This window comes from Sarcophilus harrisii, chromosome 1 (assembly GCF_902635505.1).
Source record: "Sarcophilus harrisii chromosome 1, mSarHar1.11, whole genome shotgun sequence".
NCBI lineage: Eukaryota > Metazoa > Chordata > Mammalia > Dasyuromorphia > Dasyuridae > Sarcophilus > Sarcophilus harrisii.
In genome coordinates, this window is record NC_045426.1 from 397,921,108 (window position 1) to 397,943,202 (window position 22,095).

Here is a 22,095-nt window from a genome sequence, read left to right on the forward strand (position 1 = left end):
GAGGGGATTAGATAAATGGACATAGATTATATACTGTTGGGGGAAAAATTTAAAACAATATTCATTTGGTTAAAACTTAATGGTATATTCATAGTTTTCAAACTACTTTTGGTTAAAGCACAGTATTTACTATCCAAAGAAGCCTTTCAACTCCAGACTTGGGAATCCTCTACCTTTATTTCCCTTCCTCTTTCTTTACTTCCCTAGCACTCAAAAGCGGAGGAGGTAAAAGTATACATATTTAGTAAAATATAGCATTCAGGAACCAAAAGTAGTGACAGAAGAGCATTGAACATTGGACAGGATCATAATTGTTTCCTTCACTTGTGACCATCAATTGATCTTATGCATACATGCATGCTCGTGCACACACACAGCTTAAATTTACACATCTGTGAAATATGAATGCTTCTGCTTACCTTGTGTGTGTGTGTGTGTGTTATTAAAATTACATGGCAGATAAAAGTTTTGAGAATAAAGGTTTTCATATAAATAAATGCAGGTGTACACATTGAACACTTAAATATCTAGATGAAGGTTATTGAAGTCCTAGACTAAAAATTGATTAGCCCCCCAAAATCTTCAGAATTCAAATAGGTAATTCATAAAATTGGGATAAAATTTTGTTTAAAACTATATTTTAGTCTGTTCTGAGTGTTTCAGTTTTCTTTTTGTTTTTCACAGATGGCTATTTGTAATAATCAAAAGGCATGGTCCTGGATGATTATCATAATAAACTTAATTTTCATCAAGATTGTAAATGGATTGTTTGCAAGCTATGATCATTTCATAAAGTGGACTCATCTGCCATTTCCTTCTCCACCCACTAAATTTCCAGTGATGTGATGTTCTAGCAATGCACTCATTTCTCTGACATGAGGCCCAAAGTACAAGACAGAATATTAGTATATTCAGTAGCACCTGGGTACCTAGAAATTTATAGAAACTGTCATAACTCCTTGCATAGCTATGAGATCTATGGTTTTAAAAAAAACTTTTTGTAAATATGAATTATTAAAAAAAAATGCTATAAGCAAGGCAATAACAGTTGAAAGGTCATGATAAATTTATACTCAGGCAGGTTGACCCTGTCCAAGGTCTCCTAAAAAGTTTGTCACTTCACTTTGTTACTCAAAAGTTCTACAAATCAAACATTCTCTTTTATAAATACCTTTGGGTAATAATTTTCGTGTAATAGGTTGCTTTTTAACATAGTTTTAAGTTCACTGCAAAGAAGAAATGATGTCTTTGTATAAAGAGGAGAGTCATTTTTCTATTTTTCCTGCTATGTTTATTATATAAAGCACGAAGAGAATAACTGTTAAATGAATAAATGAGGCATATAATTTTGAAATAGAAGTTAAAATTTCTAGGTAAAATTTGTATTTAGAACCACCAGATTTCTGAAAGTCAATTGTAAATAATTCAATTTTGGAAGAAAGTAATTTGAAAAAGCTATATCTTGCTACTGGCTAAATATATTTGTTCAGCCAGTTGATAAGATCCTTTCTTGCTTCTTCAATATATGGTTTATCTTTAGGATTCCAATCTTCTCTCTGGCGATGCACAAATCCATGAGTTTGCCCAGGAAATATTTTAACTTGATAATCAACTTTGCAGTGTTTTTTAAGCTTCTGTGTCAGCAGAGTGACCTGTCATGCAAAACGTTTCTCTATATTAACAATTTGCCAGTTTACAAATTACCCATTGTTCAAAATACGCTCTAATGGATTGTTAACTTTCAGGTTTACCTGTAGCAAAGGGAAAATTTATGGCCATTTAATATTAAGATGGCGATTATAATCAATTTTCTTAAATATCATGCATTTTGTGAATGAGCTGTTAAAAGGTTAGTACTTTGCTAGAGCTATTCTTTTGTGTGAGCTTAATTGTCCCATATTTTAAAATTGCTTTTGGGTTAAGACAGAGATGTTGCAGGTTTTCTCTTGGAAAAATTATAAAACAATTCATGTTCCTTTTAATCTTTATACTTAAATACTCTTACCATTTATTTTCTCATTAAGAGCTGGCATTTCCTACAAATACACATTCATCCTGCAGTTCCTTTCAGATAATTTCATGGAAAGAATGAGATGACCCCACTTACTTGCTCAAGAGGAATTACAGCATCGTTCTCTGCAAAAATAAAGAGGGTAGGATTCTTCAAACTATATACATCTTCAGAATCTCTGATAATGCCTACAAAATGTTGAAAAGAATTTTAAATGTACTGTATTAAGCAAAATTATCAGCATTTGTTAATAAACCTAAAAAAATGCTCAAGTCAGTCTCAAAGGAAAAATGGATAGTAGATGGACCAAAAGATAATACAGTTCTAGGCCACATGTGCAAATTACATAAATGTAAAAGCTAGATTTTCAGGATGCATGATATATCTTAGGAATAAGTATTATAGGGAATTGAAACTTCCCTACAGTAGTTAGCATGCATACCTTATAGCAATCTTTAGGAATGAATAATGGCACTGCTGTGGTCCCTAACTTGTAACATATATTATTTAGGCTCTGGAAAGAGCTAGTTCTTTTCTGTGCATTAGCAATTACAATTGTTAATTTAAATGTTATATACGAGTTTATTTGATATAATTTTTTAAAAGAAATCTTAGAAATCATCTAATCTGAGCCTCTTAATTTTGTAGACAAGAAGTCTAAAGCCAAAAGAAATGAAGTCATTTGCCTAGTGTCATACAAGAAATCGGCAGAAAAGCTTCAACTAAGACTTCCTACCTCAAAAGTATTAAATACCCATTCATACATTCAAGATATATTTATATCAAAAGGTTTCCCTGAAAAGCTATGCTAGCAAGAATTCATTTTTCATTTTGTTATTAAGGTTCCATATCTAAAAACTAAAATTTTATGATTCCATATTTGCACTAGATTTAGTATGTTTTAAGATTTAGCAAATTTGGGAAAGGTTTCTTTTTCAAGCTTGCCCCAAGCACATATGAAATCATATTTTTTTAAAAATCATATATAAAAGGCTTACCATAGACTGAGACACCTGCTTTTAATTCTGGGTATTTCATCATTAAATCATGTACAACAATTCCACCCCAACAGAATCCAACAATACCGATTTTCTGGGCATGACACTTCTCTTTCAGATAATTAAGAACAACATTGGCCTCTCTGTAACAAATCAGTAAGAGGTATTAAGAAATTAGGATTGGCTTTACAGATACCTACAAAGAAAACAGCCATTATACCAATAGCAGTTTGTATTTGGCCATGTTAAAAGGCATTTTTGTATTGAACCAGATTTTCCTATTTAAACCCTAATGTTGGACTAGCAATGCCAAAATTAAGTCATATTGCAAGATATGTGAAAAGGGAGAAATTAGAACAAAGCATGAAACAGGAAATTCTCATTTTCTGAGTTCTATTAACTAGCAAAGAACTACGAAACAATTAATTCTATAGACAAGACCCTTCAGCCTGAATGTATTCAGCCTAGGTCATAACCACATTCTGCCAGTTTTCAAAATTTGTAATTTTTACTGATAACTTTTTTTTTTTTTTGCTTTTATAGCACCTTTAAGCCCTTCCTTGTGACACTGGGGGGGGGGGGGGGAGCAGTGACATCCAGCTGAGTCGGACAATATTTGGACCATTCCACATAGGTAAAGCACCTAATTCTGTCCACCCACTTTAACAAAGGGAGAAAGGTGCATTTTCTCTTTTTTTCAAGGACAAAACTAGATCATTTTAATTATACTGCATTGTTTGAGGGTTTTGTTTGTTACATATAAATGGACATAGTCATGCATTGCTTTCATAATGTTTTTAATGATGTATTAAAGGAAGGCATTAGGAAAGTAAGTAAAATATAGGTGAAGGCATGTATTTTTAAAGTGGATTTTCTTGTTTTTTGCAAAGAGTTTGCAAAAGTTATGCAAAGGGGTTTGCATAGCTTCTGTAGGTAAAAGTTGTTTTTGAGTTTTTTTATGTCACTGGCAAAGACTTAGCCCCATTCATTCACTTTCCTTGCTTATTAGCAACACAGTAGTATCTCGGGCTCTGTTTTATTTATTTATTTATTTATTTTAATAGCCTTTTATTTACAGGTTATATGTATGGGTAACTTTACAGCATTAACAATTGCCAAACCTCTTGTTCCAATTTTTCACCTCTTACTCCCCCACCCCCTCCCCCAGATGGCAGGATGACCAGTAGATGTTAAATATATTAAAATATAAATTAGATAACACAACAAGTATACATGACCAAACCATTATTTTGCTGTACAAAAAGAATCAGATTCTGAAATATTGTACAATTAGCTTGTGAAGGAAATCCAAAATGCAGGTGGGCAAAAAAATATAGGGATTGGGAATTCAATGTCATGGTTTTTAGTCATCACCCAGAGTTCTTTCTCTGGGCGTAGCTGGTTCAGTTCATTACTGCTCCATTGGAACTGATTTGGTTGATCTCCTTGCTGAGGATGGCCAGGTCCATCAGAACTGGTCATCATATAGTATTGTTATTGAAGTATATAATGATCTCCTGGTCCTGCTCATTTCACTCAGCATCCATTCGTGTAAGTCTCTCCAGGCCTTTCTGAAATCATCCTGTTGGTCATTTTTTACAGAACAATAATATTCCATCATTCATATACCACAATTTATTCAGCTATTCTCCAACTGATGGGCATCCACTCAGTTTCCAGTTTCTAGCCACTACAAAGAGGGCTGTCACAAACATTCGTGCACATACAGGTCCCTTTCATAAGCCCAGTAGTAACACTGCTGGATCAAAGGGTATGCACAGTTTGATAACTTTTTGAGCATAGTTCCAAACTACTCTCCAGAATGGTTGGATTCGTTCACAACTCCACCAACAAATGCATCGGGCTCTGTTTTAACATTGCTCTCCCTTACATATCCCAATGTTCAACCAAACATCAACATACAAATGGTTTCTACACTTAATGTATTGAATGTACTATGATGTAATTCCAGTGATTTTTCCTCTGTCAGAGTTGATGTCTTCAACCTTTATTTCCTGGTTTTTCTAGAATCAATAGTTTGTTTAAACAGATTACTAAGATCATGTATCCACAAATGGTAGCCTCTCAGTTTTATTCTAATTTAGTGTTTATTTGATCATTATTCTTAATAGCTGATCTAACTGCACAAAGAGAATATATTTCAAAATAATCTGTCAACAACTAATCATTAAGATTAGTCTATTAAGGTAAAATGTTTCATTTTTTGTTGTCTTTTAATGTTTATCCCATCTACTACTTTCCAGTTCTTTTTGAGCAAAATATTCTTTTTTTAAATGGCTTTTTATTACAAAACCTATGCATGGGTAATTTTTCAACATTGACCCTTGCAAAAACTTCTGTTCCAACTTTTCCCCTTCTTCTCTCTATCCCTTCCCCTACAAGTTAAAGTATATGTTAAATACAGTATATGTCTATATATTTATACAGTTATCTTGCGGCACACACACAAAAATCAGATTTAGAAAGAAGGTAAAAATAAAAATGGAAGCAAACAACAGAAAGAGTGGAACTGTTATGTTGTGGACCACACTCATTTCCCAGTGTTCTTTCACTGGATGTAGCTGGTTTTGTTCATTACTGATCAATTGGAACAGATTTGGATCCTCTCATTGTTGAAGAGGGCCACTTCCATCAGAATTGATCCTCATATAGTACTGTTGAAGTGTATAATGATCTCCTGGTTCTGCTCATTTCATTTAGCATCACTTCATGGCTCTCCAATCCTCTCTGTTTTCATCCTGCTGGACATTTCTTACAGAATGATAATATTCCAAAATACTCATATACCACGATTTATTCAGCCATTCTCCAATTGATGGGCATCCATACAATCTCCAGTTTCTGGCCAGTACAAAAAGGACTGCCACAAACATTTTTGCACATACAGGTCCCTTTCCCTCCTTTAAGATCTCTTTGGAATATAAGCCCAATAGTAGTAACACTGCTGGCTCAAAGGGTATGCACAGTTTGATAACTTTTTGAGGGTAGTTCCAAATTGCTCTCCAGAATGGAGGGATCAACTAGTTCAATCTCTTCAATTTTCAAATGATATTGTATAAAGGCTAATATTTAATGGCATATTATTGTGTTGTAAGAAATGATGGATATGACCAATGCAAGGAAGCATGAAAAGACTAACCGGAACTGATGTATGGTAAGGAGATCCAAGAAAACAAAACTATACAATGATTACAGCCGTGGAAATGGGATAATAAGCATAAAACAATTAAAAATGAAAGTGTAAAAATCACAAGCAGCAAGCTTGGCTTCAGAGAAGAGATATAAGAAGATACCTCCACTTCTCTTAAGAGAGGAAGAAAGTTCCAGGTGTGGAATATTGCATTTAATGTCACATTTTTCAATTGATCAAGGATAGACAGAAGCAGCTACACCCAAAGAAAGAACACTGGGAAATGTATATAAACTGTTTGCATTTTTGTTTTTCTTCCCGGGTTATTTATAACTTCTGAATCCAATTCTCCCTGAGCAATGAAGAGAACTGTTCGGTTCTACACACATATATTGTATCTAAGATATACTGTAACCTATTCAACATATATAGGACTGCTTGCTATCTAGGGGAGGGGGTGGAGGGAGGGAGGGGAAAAATCGGAACAGAAGTGAGTGCAAAGGATAATGTTGTAAAAAAATTACCCTACCATGGGTTCTGTCAATAAAAAGTTATTAAAAAAAATAATAATAATGTCACATTTTTTCAATGTATTGATCAATTTTCTCTTCCTATTTTTTCTTTTTTAAAAAACAAATTCTTTATTATAAAGGATAGCTCTCTGGAAGTGGTAATCAGGAGGGATATAAAGGGAAATTTAAGTAATATAAAAACAAAAGATGATCAATAAAAAAATCTATTTTAAAAAGAAAACCTATGGATTTTCCTGAAAGTTAGATTTAGAAAAATATATTGTTCATCAAAAGTATGCTTAATATCAAATGTGACAAAATTATGGTTTCATGAGGAAGATGTAAACAATGTTTCAATATCTTGTTTACTCATTACCAAACTGTATAAAATAATTGTCTACAAAGGGATATATAACATATCAAAAGTTTTTTAAAGGTGTTCTTAAAAAGTGGAGAGTACAGTTTTTGGGATAAGAAATCTTGACAAAAATTGCTGGAAAATTGGAAAATAAAATGGCAGAAACTAGGCACTGACCCACACATAATATACTATACCAAGGTAAGGTGGAAATGTGTTCATGATTTAGACATAAAGAGTGATACTATAAGCAAATCAGAAGAACAAAGGATAGTTTACCTCTCAGATCTGTGGAGAAGGAAGAAATTTATGACCAAAGAAGAACTAGAATACAGTATGAAATGTAAAATGAATAATTTTGATATTAAGTTTTTATATAAACAAAACCAATGCAGACAAGATTAGAAGGGGAGCAGAAAACTGGGGGGAAAAAATCTTTATATCAAAGGTTCTGCTAAAGACTTTATAAAATATAGAGCATTGACTCAAATTTTAGGAATACAGACCATTCTCCAATTGATAAATGATCAGAGGACATGAACAATTTTTCAGATGAAATTAAAACCATTTCTAGTCATATAAAAAATGCTCTAAATCACTACTGATCAGAGAAATGCAAATTAAGACAACTCTGAGATATCACTACACATCTCTCAGATTGACTGAGATGACAGGAAAAGATAATGACGAATGAGGGAATGTGGAAAACCAGGACACTAATGCATTGTTGGTGAACTGGATTAATTGTGAACCAATCCAATCATTCTGGAGAGCAATTTGGAACTATGCCCAAATAGCTATCAAACTGAGCACACTTTTTGATCCAGCAGTGTCTCTACTGGGCCTGTATCCCCCAAAAAAATCACAAAAGAGAAAAGGACACACATGTGCAAAAATTTTTGTAGTGGCAAGGAATTGGAACTGAGTGGATGCCCATCAATTGGAGAATGGCTGAATAAGTTATGATTTATAAATGTTATAGAATATTATTGTCCTGTAAGAAATGATCAACAGTTTGAGAACTGATGCTAAGGGTGATGAGTGAAATCAAGAGAATATTGTACCCAGAAAAATTGGAACAAGAGGTTTGGCAATTGTTAACGCTGTAAAGTTATCCATGCATATAACCTGTAAATAAAAGGCTATTAAATAAAAAAATAAAATAATTTTAAAAAATAATAATAAAATAAAATGTTAAAAAAAAAAAAAGAATATTGTACCCAGCAATAAAATTATGTGATGATAAACTCTAATGTACTTGACTCTTCAACAATGAGATGATTCAGGCCAGTTTCAATGATCTTGTGATGAAGAGAGCCATCTACACTCAGAGAGAGAACTGTGGGAACTGAGGGTAGATCACCACACAGTATTTTCACTTTTTTGTTATTGTTATTTTCTTGCATTTTATTTTCTTCCTAATTTTTTTCCTTTTTGATCTGATTTTTCTTGTGCAGCATGATAATTGTGGAAATATGTATAGAAGAATTGGATATATTTAACATAGATTACTTGCTATCTAAGGCGGGTGGAAGGGGATGATGAAAGGGAGAAAAAAATTGGAACACAAGGTTTTGCAGGGGTGAATGTTGAAAACTATCTTTGCATGTATTTTGAAAATAAAAAACTATTATTAAAAAAAAAGTAGAGGGTAAAGTGAAATAAGAGAAAATCTACTGTTCCCTAAATGAAAACTCCTACATTTGTTATAGCCAAAATCCAGAGCTTCCAGATCAAAGAAAATATAGTGCAGTAAGTCAAGAAGAAACAATTCAAGTACCAAGGAGCCAGTGAGATTCATACACAATTTAGTAGCTATAAAGGAGCAGAGAATTTGAAAAATGATATTCTAGATGGCAAAGGATTCAAGCATATGACCAAGAATAACTTATCTAGCAAAGTAAAATATAATGCTGCAGGGAGGGAAATGACACTTTAATGAAATAGAGCACTTTCAACCATTCCTGAGGAGTTAAATGAGGAGAGAAAGAGTCACAAAGGGTGTTTGACAGTGTCATAGATGTTCTACAAGACAGAAACAAAAGAAAACTACCCAAAATTAAAGGCAGGAGTGTCTATCTCTAGTTCATCTTCCTTGTGCTTTACAGAATGTTTAAATGGTCAGTGATCTTAATGTAAATAATATGACAAAAATGAATAAGAGGTCGTCTCCAAATGATAAAGCATCTTAAATTTAACAAAAAAATCAAGTTGTGTAAAAGTGGAATTACAAAATCAAATAATTTTACAATTGGAACCTTAGAGATTATAAGATCTAATGTGAAACAAGCTTGAAAGAACTTGAAAAGAAAATTGAAAATGGAGATTTACCAATACAGTGCCTTTTAGAAAATAACCACTTAAACAAGGTGAAGTCCTACAAATGTACCTATTTAACAAATGATGTCACACTAATTATACCTATCAACCCCCATAACTGTACAGAATGCCTTCTCTATTTGCTTTTAAAACATATCATTTTTTATCAGCCAAAATCTACCTTCTCAATCTTTGTGTTCTGCCTTTCCTATGCCCTAATTGAGAACACAAGAAAAATAAAACCCATTTTAAAATTTTCACATTGACCACTCTTGATTCCTTCACCTCTCTATCAATAGTGATTAGGATGTTTCATCATTAGTTCTCCAGAATCATGACTGATCATTACATAAAAATATAAAGAGATCAGCAAAATAGAATTTTTCACATTTACATTTGTTTACCCATTTCCTAATTTATGGGATCCCCTCAGAATCTCTCATTCTTTGCCACCTCAAACAGCTATAAATATTTTTTGCAAATCCTTAGGATTAATTCTTCCTTTAATCTACCCTCCATCTAGTTTCTCCTCCTTCTTTCTCCTTTTTCTTTCCAATTTCTTTCTTGAGAGATACACATTTTTATCCCCAACTCTGTCGTGTGTGTGTGTGTGTGTGTGTGTTTTAGCCCCTTTACTGTGTGATATGATTTTCCCTAACTTTTTTTGTTTTTCTGGCTTGTAAAATCACTTCTGGCAAGTCTAGGTGACAAAACATGCTAGTTGGCACCTGTCCCCATTGCAGTGATCCATTATGCATCTGGGATGTCCTGATATAGGTCTCCCTTTGCATTCATGTCCAGGCTCTCCCTGGGGTCTGGAGTGCTACACAAGTGTTCTCTAGATCCAACCTCAACCCTCAGTGTCCACAGATTTCCCTGTTTTTCTCCCTAATCAAGTTGGACTGGACAGATGACTGTGGCTGCCTAGATTTCTCTATCAGGATATCCAGATATGTTTATAGGAGTTTATGGAAGAGAATTTAGCCATACTAGTTTCTACTACTTGGAAATTTACAGTAACTTAAAAGAGATGGGTCTCTCCATACTGGAAAAAAACAGATGTATGGAAACTATAAATGGACTAGCAATATGCTATGGAATAGCAAATATGCTATTATATGGGTAAACAGTAAAATTAATCCACAAAACAAAAAAATTAATACACAAAAAAAAGAAGAAAAAAAGATGTGTTGGTTAAGCATTGCAGTTAGTAATCTGGGATCAGATAGGAGTAGAGCAAGGCAATCAAGCTCATCTACATTTGGGAAGTTTCTCAGGAATTAATTGCTCTACACTATGAAATCCTATCTGTTTAACATCAAAATTCCCTAAGTGATACTACATGATTTTCAAACAAGGAACATACAATCATAGAAGATTTTAAATTGCAAGTAACCCAAAGGGCAATAGAAATATTCAGGCCATAGGGGGCCACCAATAATGTCTTCTACATGAGATATTGCATAAAAGACATAATCAAAGACAAATATAGCTAGGAGAGAGATGAGTGGGACATGAGAAACAACAATTGAATTAACGTCTAATAGTACTCAAGATAATAAAAGAACAAGAGGAAGACTTCCAGCTCATTGGATGAATCTTCCATGGAGATTTTTATGGAAAACATGGGCAAGAATCATACATGAGAAAATTTGTAGGAAATGTAAACAATAGTTGTAAAAAGATATAAAATACCCTGATTATAACAAAGTAATGTATTTGAAATACTGTATGTTTTCAAGGGGGAAAAAAAGAAGAAAACTATACTGTTTTTCTTTTTAAAAATATAAAACATATTTAAATATATCTAATTACTATTTAAATACTGTTTTAACATATATACACCACAACTTCCTGACAGACATAATTACTAGTAATTAAGCAAAGAGGAAAAAAATTAAGTTAAAACCAAGAGCACTGATGGTTTTAAGGAAAAGCAGGTTTAATTAAAGGAGGTAGATGGAAATTTCTGTGCACCCTATGAAAGGAACATGAAAGGCCATTCAAAAATGTCAGTTTGACAGCACTAGTTTTTAATGTCTAATTTCATTCCTTCTGATAATTATGGTTCTCCTTTTCTTTGACACAGTTATATCTATAAAACTACCCTTATAATCATTATGTTGAACATAATCTGATTTCACAAAGAAACAAATCAGCATTGTTTTCTCTTTAGAAGACAATAAAAAAAAATTTTTTCCCCATTTTTCATGTGGTTTTTCACAATGTTCTTTCCTCCATATCTGTAAGTTAAGTCTCAGGTGCAAAGAACAGAGTCAATACACAAATTCCTAGGCCTACATTCTATGTACCTATGATCATTGTTTAGTTTTTCAAGTATATAAGCACACAATAATAGAAGTGGAGTTGGAGGGTGGGAATAGAAGAACCTTGACCTTTAAACAGGTGCTCATTGGAAATGACAGACACCTGGTTAAAATAACTTAGCCTGAGACAGAGATATCACTTGAAAATCATCCAAACCTTCCCACTGATGAGAATGGGTGGCTGGACCTTTGGGGACAAGGGAAGATAAGGGATTTTGTTAAGGAGTAAACCCAGATGGCCAATCAGTCAATGAGGTGACCACCAATGTGGGAGATAGATATAATGTTAAGAAAGAAAGATCCTAAGGTCATACTGGTGAGAGAGAGTGGGGTATTCCTAGCCTAGTTATCATTTCCTATGTAGGAAATGTTCATGGATCACATTCTGCCTCCATTGTAATAGCACTGTAATGACCCATCTGACCATACTCCTAGTCTTCATCATTATTTCATCTATACTTCCCTGAATTTCCTCCCTCCTTCTGGTTGAACAGAATGGAGGGTGGATATTAGAGAATTCCTTCCAATAAGGTAGCTATCTCCTTATTTTCCAGCTCATAATTTCCCACCCTCTAATCTTAGGTCAGGTACCTCCTTTTCCTTTTCCTCCCTTTCTTCTCCTACCTCCCTATTTTCAATTTCTTTTGTATGTATTACCATCTTCCCTCATTGGATTATGAGCTTCTTGAGGACAGGAACTATTTTCCTTTTTTTTGTATTCTTGAACACTTAACACAGTGCTAGCACATAGGTTCCTGTCCTCAAGTTTTAATCAAAATATTCTTTCTTCACTGTCTATTGTCTTTCATCTATCCTAAGGACACCAAATGAATTTAGAGTTTATCAGACTTTTATGAACTACTGAATATTGCATTGTAAGAATGTATAGGGTGATCTGGTAAAGAATGATATTATAAACAAATTAGAAGAACATAGGATGTTTTACCTCTCAGATCTGTGGAACAGGAAGGAATTTGTGACTAAAGAAGAACTAGAGATCATTATTGATCACAAAATAGATAATTTTGATTATATTAAGTTAAAAAGTTTTGTACAAACAAAAAATTGTAATGCAGATAAGATTAGAACAGACAATTTTCAGATGAAGAAATTGAAACTGTTTGTAGTCAATGAGAAGGTGCTCTAAATCACTATTAATCAGAGAAATGCAAATTAAGACAACTCTGAGATACCACTACACACCTCTCAGATTGGCTAAGATAACAGGAAAAAGATAATGACCAATGTTGGAGGGGATGTGGGAATTTGTTGGTGGAACTGTGAACAGATCTAACCATTCTGCAGAGCAATTTGGAACTATGCTCAAAAAGTTATCAAACTGTACATACTCTTTGACCCATCAGTGTTACTACTGGGCTTATATCCCTAAGAGATCTTAAAGAAAGGAAGGGGTATGTGCAAAAATGTTTGTGGCAGCCCTCTTTGTAGTGGCCAGAAACTGGAAATTAAGGGGATGCCCATCAATTGGAGAATGGTTGGGTAAATTGTGGTATATGAATGTTATGGAATATTATTGTTCTGTAAGAAATGACCAGCAGGATGAATACAGAGAGGCTTGGAGAGACTACATGAACTGATGCTAAGTGAACTGAGTAGAACCGGGAGATCATCATATACTTCAACAGCAATACAATATGATGATCAATTCTGATGGGCATGACTCTCTTCAGCAATGATTCAAAATAATTCCAATTGTTCAGTGATGAAGAGAGCTATCTACACCCAGAGAGAGCACTGTGGAAATTGAGTGTGGACCACAACATAGCAATTTTCACTCTCTGTTGTTGTTTGCTTGCATTTTGTTTTCTTTCCCCGTTTTTTTCCTTCTTGATCTGATTTTTCTTATGCAGCAAGATAACTGTAAAAATATGTATACATATATTGGATTTAACATATATTTTAATATATTTAACATGTATTGAACTACCTGCTATCTACAGGAGGGGGTAGGGGAAAGAAGGGATAATTTGGAACAGAAGGCTTTGCAAGGGTCAATGTTGAAAAATTACCCATGTATATGTTTTGTAAATAAAAAGCTTTAATAAAAAATAAATAATAAAATATTTTTTAAATCTTTAAAAAAAAAAAAAAAGAATGTGTAAGGACTAGTAATAGTGAGACAAAAGTGGGCAATACAATCCAAGGAATGAAATACCTTATGTAAGAGACACTTGATACAATGCCTTTCCCCCCCTCTCTTATGTGAAAAGAAACTGAAAGATTCAACATGGAGATTTGTGGCAGTAGCAGGAGCAACAAGAGTTGTGAGAGCCCTTTTTCCTGTTTAATAAACTGTGCTAACAATCTGTTTTTTTTCCTTTTTACATCAAACTGTCAGAAGCTGTGATTTCATCAGTCCAAGTACTCCATTAATACAGACACCAAAAAACTTCATGACTGGCTAAATAAATAAATGAATAAATAAATAAATGGGTGGATGAGTGAATAAATAAATAATAATGCTATTGGCTTGAGGCCTGCTGTTGAGACTCTCCAAATTTACTTAGACTGGTCTTCTCTGATGGATAGTATATCATCTGTGGCTAAACCTAAGCTTGAATCCTTTTTAGCATAGTACTTTCTGTCAGAAATAGCACTGTGGCCGATTTAACCCTCAAGCATCCAAAGAGAACTTTATATGATATGTCTTGGAACATCCATTTGTTCCTTATATTTGTGTCTTCCCTCTTACCTCAAATCAATCCCATGTTGAAATAGAATTAGGAGGGGCTCATAATTCAGATGAGTTGTAATAGACAAAATCTGGTTTAAACATCTTTGCCACTGTACCCTTAGCAAATGGAGGAGGGTGGTACAAGGAAACAAATCACCACCTGCCCCATACAAGTGGCCTCTTTCCCAGACCAAGGCTCAATACAGAGTTGGAGCTTAACACTGACACTCACTGTAATTCCCTCCCTCTCTTATGTGCATTCACTAAATCAATAAGTCATTCTCTCCACACCCCATCATTCATCATTCTTTAACTCAGTCAAGCTTTCCCAGGACTCAAGACTTTCTCTTACTTTTCCCAGGCTTCTCTGGTCAGATCTCTCTGTGCTTCCTTGGTCACGTCAGAACAAGTCAGAATTTGTGCTGGACTCAGCAGAAAGTGTTAAATCCCTGGCTATGCTCCTCTCACTTCTCCAGGCAACTTTCCGGATATTCACAGCCACTCTTACACGAGTCCTTGTGCTATTAAATAGTCCCAGGACTTATGGACAGCAGCTCAGCCTTGGGAGAATCACCACTTCTCCTTTCCTGCTCCATGTCTGTGTCCCATAGGGTATGGACTGGGTTCTTCAACATGTTCATTCAATTCAACTCAAAGACTAAGTATATTGTGTGCAAAGTGCTGGAGATGCAAAAAATGAAAAGGCCCAAGTGCTAAAACCATACTACTAGAGAATAAAAGGATCACATACTTATCAGTATTTCTAGGATTTCTTGTTTTCATCCATTCTTGGAAGGTAGACCAGTCATCAGATGGGCACCAAGGTTCTTTCCCTACAAAGAAGTCTGGGCAGATTGCTCTACGAAAGAGAAAGGTTAATTCATCTTCAGTATTCCAGCCTATTATTCACCAGACACATAATTTTTAGTTAGTTGGTAGTCTATACCATTCAAGAAGTTGACCAGTGCACCCTACGCTGCCCCACACCCCTTTCACAGGCAGAGTTTTTGGTATAAAGAAAAAAAACTCAAGTAGGTATGAGGTTAAAATTCTTTTCCCAGTAAAATAACATCCTATTGCCAGATTAGAAAATTCTTGATTCTGCAATAATTCAAAACTTGTAACAGAGAATGATTCAAAAATGATTTTAAATAGTATAGAAAGTACTAATAAATAGTATATGAGGTAGTGTGTCTTAGAGGATGGAGAACTAGCCTTAGAGCTGGGAAGATCTCCATGTAAGTTCTTCCTTGGACACATGCTGATTTTGTCCAGACAAATCCCAGTGGTCCAGGAAATTCTCTAAGACAATAAGGTACAGAGAACGTGCCAGTTTGCATTGGTGGTGCCAATAGAGTTCTTTCTACTAAAGAAATCACAAAGTCATATAAGAGGGGGAAAACTGGGGAGGCTCTAGCTGGCCCCTTTGAGAACTGTCTACCCCAGCAGATCTGGGTATCTCCTGGTCTTCTGCATTGGTTCCACAAGCTTATCTACCTAAAGGAACTCTCTGGGACAGATATGTCATATAAATTATAAGTTCATGACATTTTCTTCATTGAAAATATCTCATGTGTCCATCTGTACCCAGACAGAAGACTGTGGGGGCTAAGTGGGAATCATAACAGTGGATTTTCACTTTTTGTTGTTGTTTGCTTGCATTTTGTTTTCTCTCTCATTTTTATCTTTTTGATCTGATTTTTCTTGTGCAGCATGATAATTGTGGAAATATGTATAGAAGAATTGTACATGTTAAACATATACTGGATTACTTGAAGTCTAGGGGAGGGGTGGAAGGAAAGAAGGGAGAAAAAAATTGAAACACAAGATTTTTTGCAAGGGTGAATGCTGAAAACTATGCATGTGTTTTGAAAATAAAAAATTTTATATATAAACAACAATAAAAAAAATTACCTCATGTGCCTTTTCCTTATCTAATGTTTGTTCACTGTGGGCATTTTCCTGCCAAATAGATATTTATCAAGGTTGATTATTAAAAGGCCAATTTAGTTCAAACCAATTACTTTTTCTTTACTGTTCAGTGTCAAAGCATAAGAAAACAAACTTTTAATTCAAGAACCATTTTTTTCCTTTCATTTTAAATAGCAAGAAGCAATTACACTCCAACACAGTGCCAAATTAATATATACAATTTTCCGATGATATAACTTTTTAACTTAAAGCCTATAACAGAATAATATAGAAAAAAACATATTTTAGAGTCAGGAAAAACCATAAAGATTCTAAATCTAGAATTTGTCAACATAAAAAAATTTTTTATAACTGCACTTTAATTCTTAACGTAGGATCTGTGAACCTAAAAAAAAAAAAAAATTGATAACTGTATTTCAGTGTAAATGGTTTTCTTTACATGTTTTTATTTTATGCATTTTTTTTAGCCCTGATCTAATTTGACCTCCTACTGATTCAGAAATTTTCCTACACAATAGTGTGATTCATAAATAGAAAGATAACTATCCTGACCAGCAACCAAATAGACTGGTGTTTTGTTTTGTTTTTTTAAAGAATGTTTTCATTTCATTTTTTCTTAATTATACAGAAAAAAAAATTTTACATTTTTAAAAAATAATTTTTAGTTTCAAATTCCTATCTTTAAGAAGGCATGTACTTTGATCTGGATTAGACATTTGCAGTCATGCAAAAAAAATCTTTATATTAGACATGTTGCAAAGGAGAACACAGAAAAAGAAAAAAGAAAGGGGGGAGGGGAAGGGAAGAAGGGAGAAAGAGGAGGAAGGAAGGAAGGAAGGAAGGAAGGAAGGAAGGAAGGAAGGAAGGAAAGGAAGGAAGGAAGAGAGAGGACTAGATTCACTCAGCAAATAAACTCAATTCAAGCTATGTATTAGGCATTAGAAATACAAAAACAAAAATGACATAGTTCCTGATCTATAGGACTAGACTATAGGGTGAGTGTGAAGGGGTAATACAACATATGCACATATAAGAATATTAGATGGAAATATGTTTTACACAACTACACTTGTATAATCTACACTAAAGTGTTTGGTTTCTCAAGGAGAGGGATGGGAAGAGAGGAGGGAATTTGGAGTTAAAAATCTCAAAAAAAAATGTATTCAATAACAATATTATAAAGACAAACAATTTTGAAAAATTTGGGAATTCTGATCAACGTAATGATCAATCACAATTCCAAAGGATTCATAATGAAACATTCTGTCTACTTCCTGAGAGATGATGGATTTACAGTAGAGACTGAGGTATTTTTTGGACATGTACAATATGGAAGTTTATTTTTCTCCCATACATGTTTATAATTAGAATTTGGTATTTCTTGCTTTCTCAGCAGTATATTGCAGGAAAGGGAAAAGTCAGATCTTCATTCAAAAAAGAATCAAACTTAATATTTTAAAAATAAGACAGTGATTTTCCTCAAAGAGTTTATATTTTACTTGGGAGCATATATAAATATAATACAAAGATATGACAATATCAGAAAAAGAATCTAAGTTCCCACAGAAAATTTAGAAAGGGACAAAATTATCTTTAAGATTCCATTTTTTAAATCTTTATTTATTTAGTGTCATATATAGTAGGCACTATATCTCAGATATTGTAAGAGAAGATGAGGGCAATAATATGAGTACAAAAGAGACAATGTAACCAATGTAGAAGCAGAAGTAATAATGTGGCAACCAATAGATTTTATGAGATGAAAGAAAAGGAAATGTCAGAGATGTTTTTGGTATCTGAATGACTGATAAGATCGTGGTACCCTCAAAAAAAAAAAAATAGGAAAGTAGAAGGAGGTACAAGTTTTTTTTTTTTCTCAATTACTTGCAAATTTTTAAATATTATTTTTACCCCAAAATTATGTATTTTAAATTCTCTCTTCCTCTCCTCCCTCCAAATTGAGAAGGCCAGAAATTTGACATAGGTTATACATGTGCAGTCATACAAAACACATTTCCATGTAAATCATCCTGTGAAATAAAATACAGACAAAAAATCTAAGAAAAATAAAGAAAATATTTTTAATTTGCTTTTAGATGCTATCAAAAGGGGGCTTTTAGATGCTAAAAAACTGGGATGATTCAGGAGTCATGTATTGAAGCTATTTGGGAATAAAGAGTTGGCTCAAGGAACGCTGAATCAAAGCAGATTGCTATGTTCATTATTAGGGCCTTGAAGTTGACTTAAGAGTTGTTCCAGCTGCCAAAATTATGGGACAAAGGACAGGCCTCTAGGGTTTCTCTTATGCCTAAAACCCCATAGATTGAGAGTTAGGGATCAGCGACAGTCTGGAATATGTTTGAAGGCAAGGTATTTATTTTAAAGTGTAATCTTACTACAAGCATAAACTGAATCCAAGACATGAATAAAATTTTCTTTGAAGTTTTTAACCTTTAAAAAAAATTGTACTAGGAAAAATGAAAACAAAAGTTAAAAAAAAACAGCATTTTGTGTTTCCTACTTACGTGTATCCATTGGCTGCAATGATATCAACCATATATCTGGTGTTGGGCATCTGCCAGCCAAAAATATCTTGAACAACAATCACAGCTTTGTCTGTGTTGGATGGTGGTTGGCTAACATAAGCTTTGATGTGCTCAATTTGCACTTCACATCCCAGGCCTCCATATTCAATCTTATGCCCAATGTCACATGGGCAAGGCTGAGCCTCATTAGCCATTAGGAATGCTTATGTTAGGCTTTGGAAAGGGAAACTTGAAACTACAACAAATAGAACAACATAGATCCAGGATGTTAAGCAAACTACAAATCAAAACCGAGGAAAATACCTAATTCATTTTTATATACTATATATTAAACACATAGTAAACTATTGATAAAAGACGTAATTCATAAAAATTAGGTTCTATTTTTCATTGACCAATTTTTCTAAACTGTCAAGTTAGAGCAGGTTAATAAGTAAGTAACCTCTCAGCAAGAATCCACCAAGAAGCCAGAAGTCTTGTATTTGACAACATTGCCTTCGCTATTAACATATTCTAAAGGGATTTTTCATCCTGAATACACTCTGGGAATTATTTCTGATTTCTCTTTGGGGTTGATTTGAAACTTGTGTTATCTATAATGAAGTATTTTATAATTTCAAATCACTTCTCTTTTACCTTTATATCAGCCACTTTACAAAAGAAACATTTATCTCTAGGAGCACTGTACATTCTGTGGACAGTGTATTCTAGTCCCAGTCTTTCACAGAAGGGGTGTACATACAGATAGCATTTTATATTTATTCTCCTATACAGGACTAGGATCCTGAACATATGCATTTATGTGTCATAATTATATACATGTGTATAACTTACATATGAATGACAACAAAACTATATACATGCATGCTCCTTTATGCAAAAGGAGACTCCTTCTCTATTCACATCTGTAATGTACCAGCTGTGATAGAAATAAATGTGGAAAGAGAAAGCTATCAGGTCTTGCTATGATGATCCTTCTAGTATGTGCCTATGAAAAATATTATAATAGTCATGTTCTATTCCATTGCCTGCTCATATTTGAAAGATAAATTCCTACCCTTAACATTTAAATTTTTTGAAAAGCAACAGTTTTTTAATTATATGCTATAAAGTCACTGAGAATTTTTTTTAAATGTTTCTCTTTCTCCCAAAAGTTGCTTGGCTTGTTTTTAAGATAATAATCCATGACTTAAATAGAATATGTCATATTGAAGGGGCCATACTATATTTGTTTGTAAACTTATGTCCAGTGCTACCTAATTTTATAACTTTAGATCATCCTGGGGCTTGAAAATTCACTTTGGACAATATTTTTATATGTTTGTCTTTTAATACAAGATTATTATGAGATAAATTAGATACATAATCTAAGGCCTGGCACAGTGTTCTGTACAACTGATAAGAGTAGATATTTTAATAAATATTTGTTATGTCATATGTTAAATTGCACAATTTTCATTTGTTTTTAACATGATGGTAACCAGCTGGAAAAATGGATAAATATGTAGATAAATTGTTAGTCTTCTTATCTATTATAATTATGTGATTTTTCAAACAGAAGTATTCAGAAATGGCCTAATCTCCAATTGCCTTTTATCATGCAGTCCCCAATTTTGCAAAAATAATTCTTATTTTTGCTCTTGGGTTGGGGCTTTTTAATTTTGTTTTTGGGTTGTTTTTTTTTTTCTTTTTTTTTTTTTTGCCATTACATTAAAAGATATGACTTTTTATTTAATTACCTCAGTCATTTTCTCATATGCAACCCTCTCCAATTCACTTCGAGTCTTCTCTTGTAACAAAGAAAACAATCCAGCAAAAAAATCAATACATACAGCAACTCAATAGGCAGTATCCACAACATTTGTTTCTGTGTATCTACCCTCTACTAAAAGGAGATCAGAATAGTTCTAGGATCACTTTAAATAAAGCTTTGAAGGACCATATCTAAGTGTACATAACATACACATGAATGACAGCAAAACTATGCTGGTTTGTCGTTCTGCTCCACATGTGTACCACATACATACCTTAATTTATTCTGCTAAACTCTGGAGAATAGATCAGAAATCACTTACTTTCTTCCTAACAGCTGCAGAGTCGCTTTAATTCCCCTGCTGAGTCAGAAAGCAGTCCACGGACTGTGCCTTCCTTAATATTCAGTAATTTGTGGTTGAGAGGGGAAGGACTTTCTGATTATATAAAAAGGGGATAAGGGTCATGGACAAATAGAAGCAAGAGGGAGGGACCTGAGCTGGCTGGACGGAAGTGGATCTGAGAAAAGAAAGGGAGGCTTCATTCACTGCCACAGCACACTCTGATTTCTATTTAGCTGACTTCACAAATATGGAAGATGTTGCAACCATATGAATATAGGAGGGGGGAAAGAGAGAGACAGTAAAAGAGAGTACCAAATAAAAATCAAATATGTCTGTTTTTGTTGCAAATGTTCCCCTTTCACAATTAAGCTCTGTCTCCATCTAGAGATTTTTTCTCAGCTTATTTAAATCCAACAGAGAAAGGAGGAAAAGTAGGAAGGAAAAGTATGGAATACTAAGAGAAAGTTGGATAGAACGGTGAACAGTAATCCCTATGGCCACCAGTGCTATTGATTTGCTTCAAAAAAAAGAATAAAAAATAAACTATTGATGTTTATATAGTTTAGGTTCTACACAAAAAATTTATCTTGTTTAATAAACTGTTTAGAAAAGGTACAAAAATGTGGACATTAGGAAAGCTGGGATCTGCCCTTAAGTGATGACTCTAAAACATTATTTTCACACAAATAACAGATAAGATTCTGGAGAGCATTTTGGAACTATGCCCAAAGGGCTATCAAATTGTGCACACCCTCTGATCCAGCAGAATTTCTACTGAGTCTGTATCCCAAAGAAATCTTAAAGGAAGGAAAGGGACCCACATATACAAAAATGTTTGTAGCCACCCTTTTTATAGTAGAAAGAAACTAGAAACTGAGTGGATGTCCATCAGTTGGAGAATGGCTGAATAAGTTATGGTATATGAATGTTATGGAATATTATTGTTTTTATAAGATACGATCAGCAGGATGATTTCAGAAAGGCCTACTTGAACTGTTGCTAAGGGAAGTGAGTAGAACCAAGAGAACATTTTACGTGGCAATAAGAAGATTATGTGATGATCAGCTGTGATGGACATGGCTCTTTTCAACAATGAGGTGATTCAGGCCAGTTCCAATGAACTTGTGATAGAGAGAGACATCTGCATCCA

At 33.8% G+C, this 22,095-nt stretch overlaps 1 protein-coding gene across 4 annotated transcripts; it reads right to left on the minus strand.

Moving 5' to 3' along the window:
- Positions 1-106: 106 nt before the first annotated feature.
- CMBL (carboxymethylenebutenolidase homolog) lies at positions 107-21,033 on the minus strand. Of its 4 annotated transcripts, XM_031946124.1 has the most exons (7): positions 20,925-21,032; positions 20,589-20,638; positions 18,829-19,084; positions 15,123-15,230; positions 3,010-3,152; positions 2,108-2,199; positions 1,342-1,652 (listed from the first exon to the last, which is right to left on the minus strand). In XM_031946124.1, the coding sequence occupies exons 3-7, from the start codon at positions 19,041-19,043 to the stop codon at positions 1,473-1,475; spliced, it is 738 nt and encodes a 245-aa protein (XP_031801984.1). In that variant the 5' UTR covers positions 19,044-19,084; positions 20,589-20,638; positions 20,925-21,032; the 3' UTR covers positions 1,342-1,472. The 4 variants fall into 4 exon arrangements, with proteins under 4 accessions (XP_031801982.1, XP_031801984.1, XP_031801983.1 ...); XM_031946122.1 differs by lacking the exon at positions 20,589-20,638 and having other exon boundaries at positions 107-1,652; positions 20,925-21,033; XM_031946123.1 differs by lacking the exon at positions 20,589-20,638 and having other exon boundaries at positions 20,877-21,032.
- Positions 21,034-22,095: the final 1,062 nt, after the last annotated feature.

Coding starts and splice junctions, on each gene's coding strand:
- CMBL (XM_031946122.1), bottom strand. CDS start 19,043: ATGGCTAATGAGGCTCAGCCTTGCCCATGTGACATTGGGCATAAGATT. Junction 15,231..18,828: donor ATTGCAGCCAATGGATACAC/GTAAGTAGGAAA, acceptor TCTCTTTCGTAG/AGCAATCTGCCCAGACTTCT. Junction 1,653..2,107: donor CTGTAATTCCTCTTGAGCAA/GTAAGTGGGGTC, acceptor TTTGCATGACAG/GTCACTCTGCTGACACAGAA.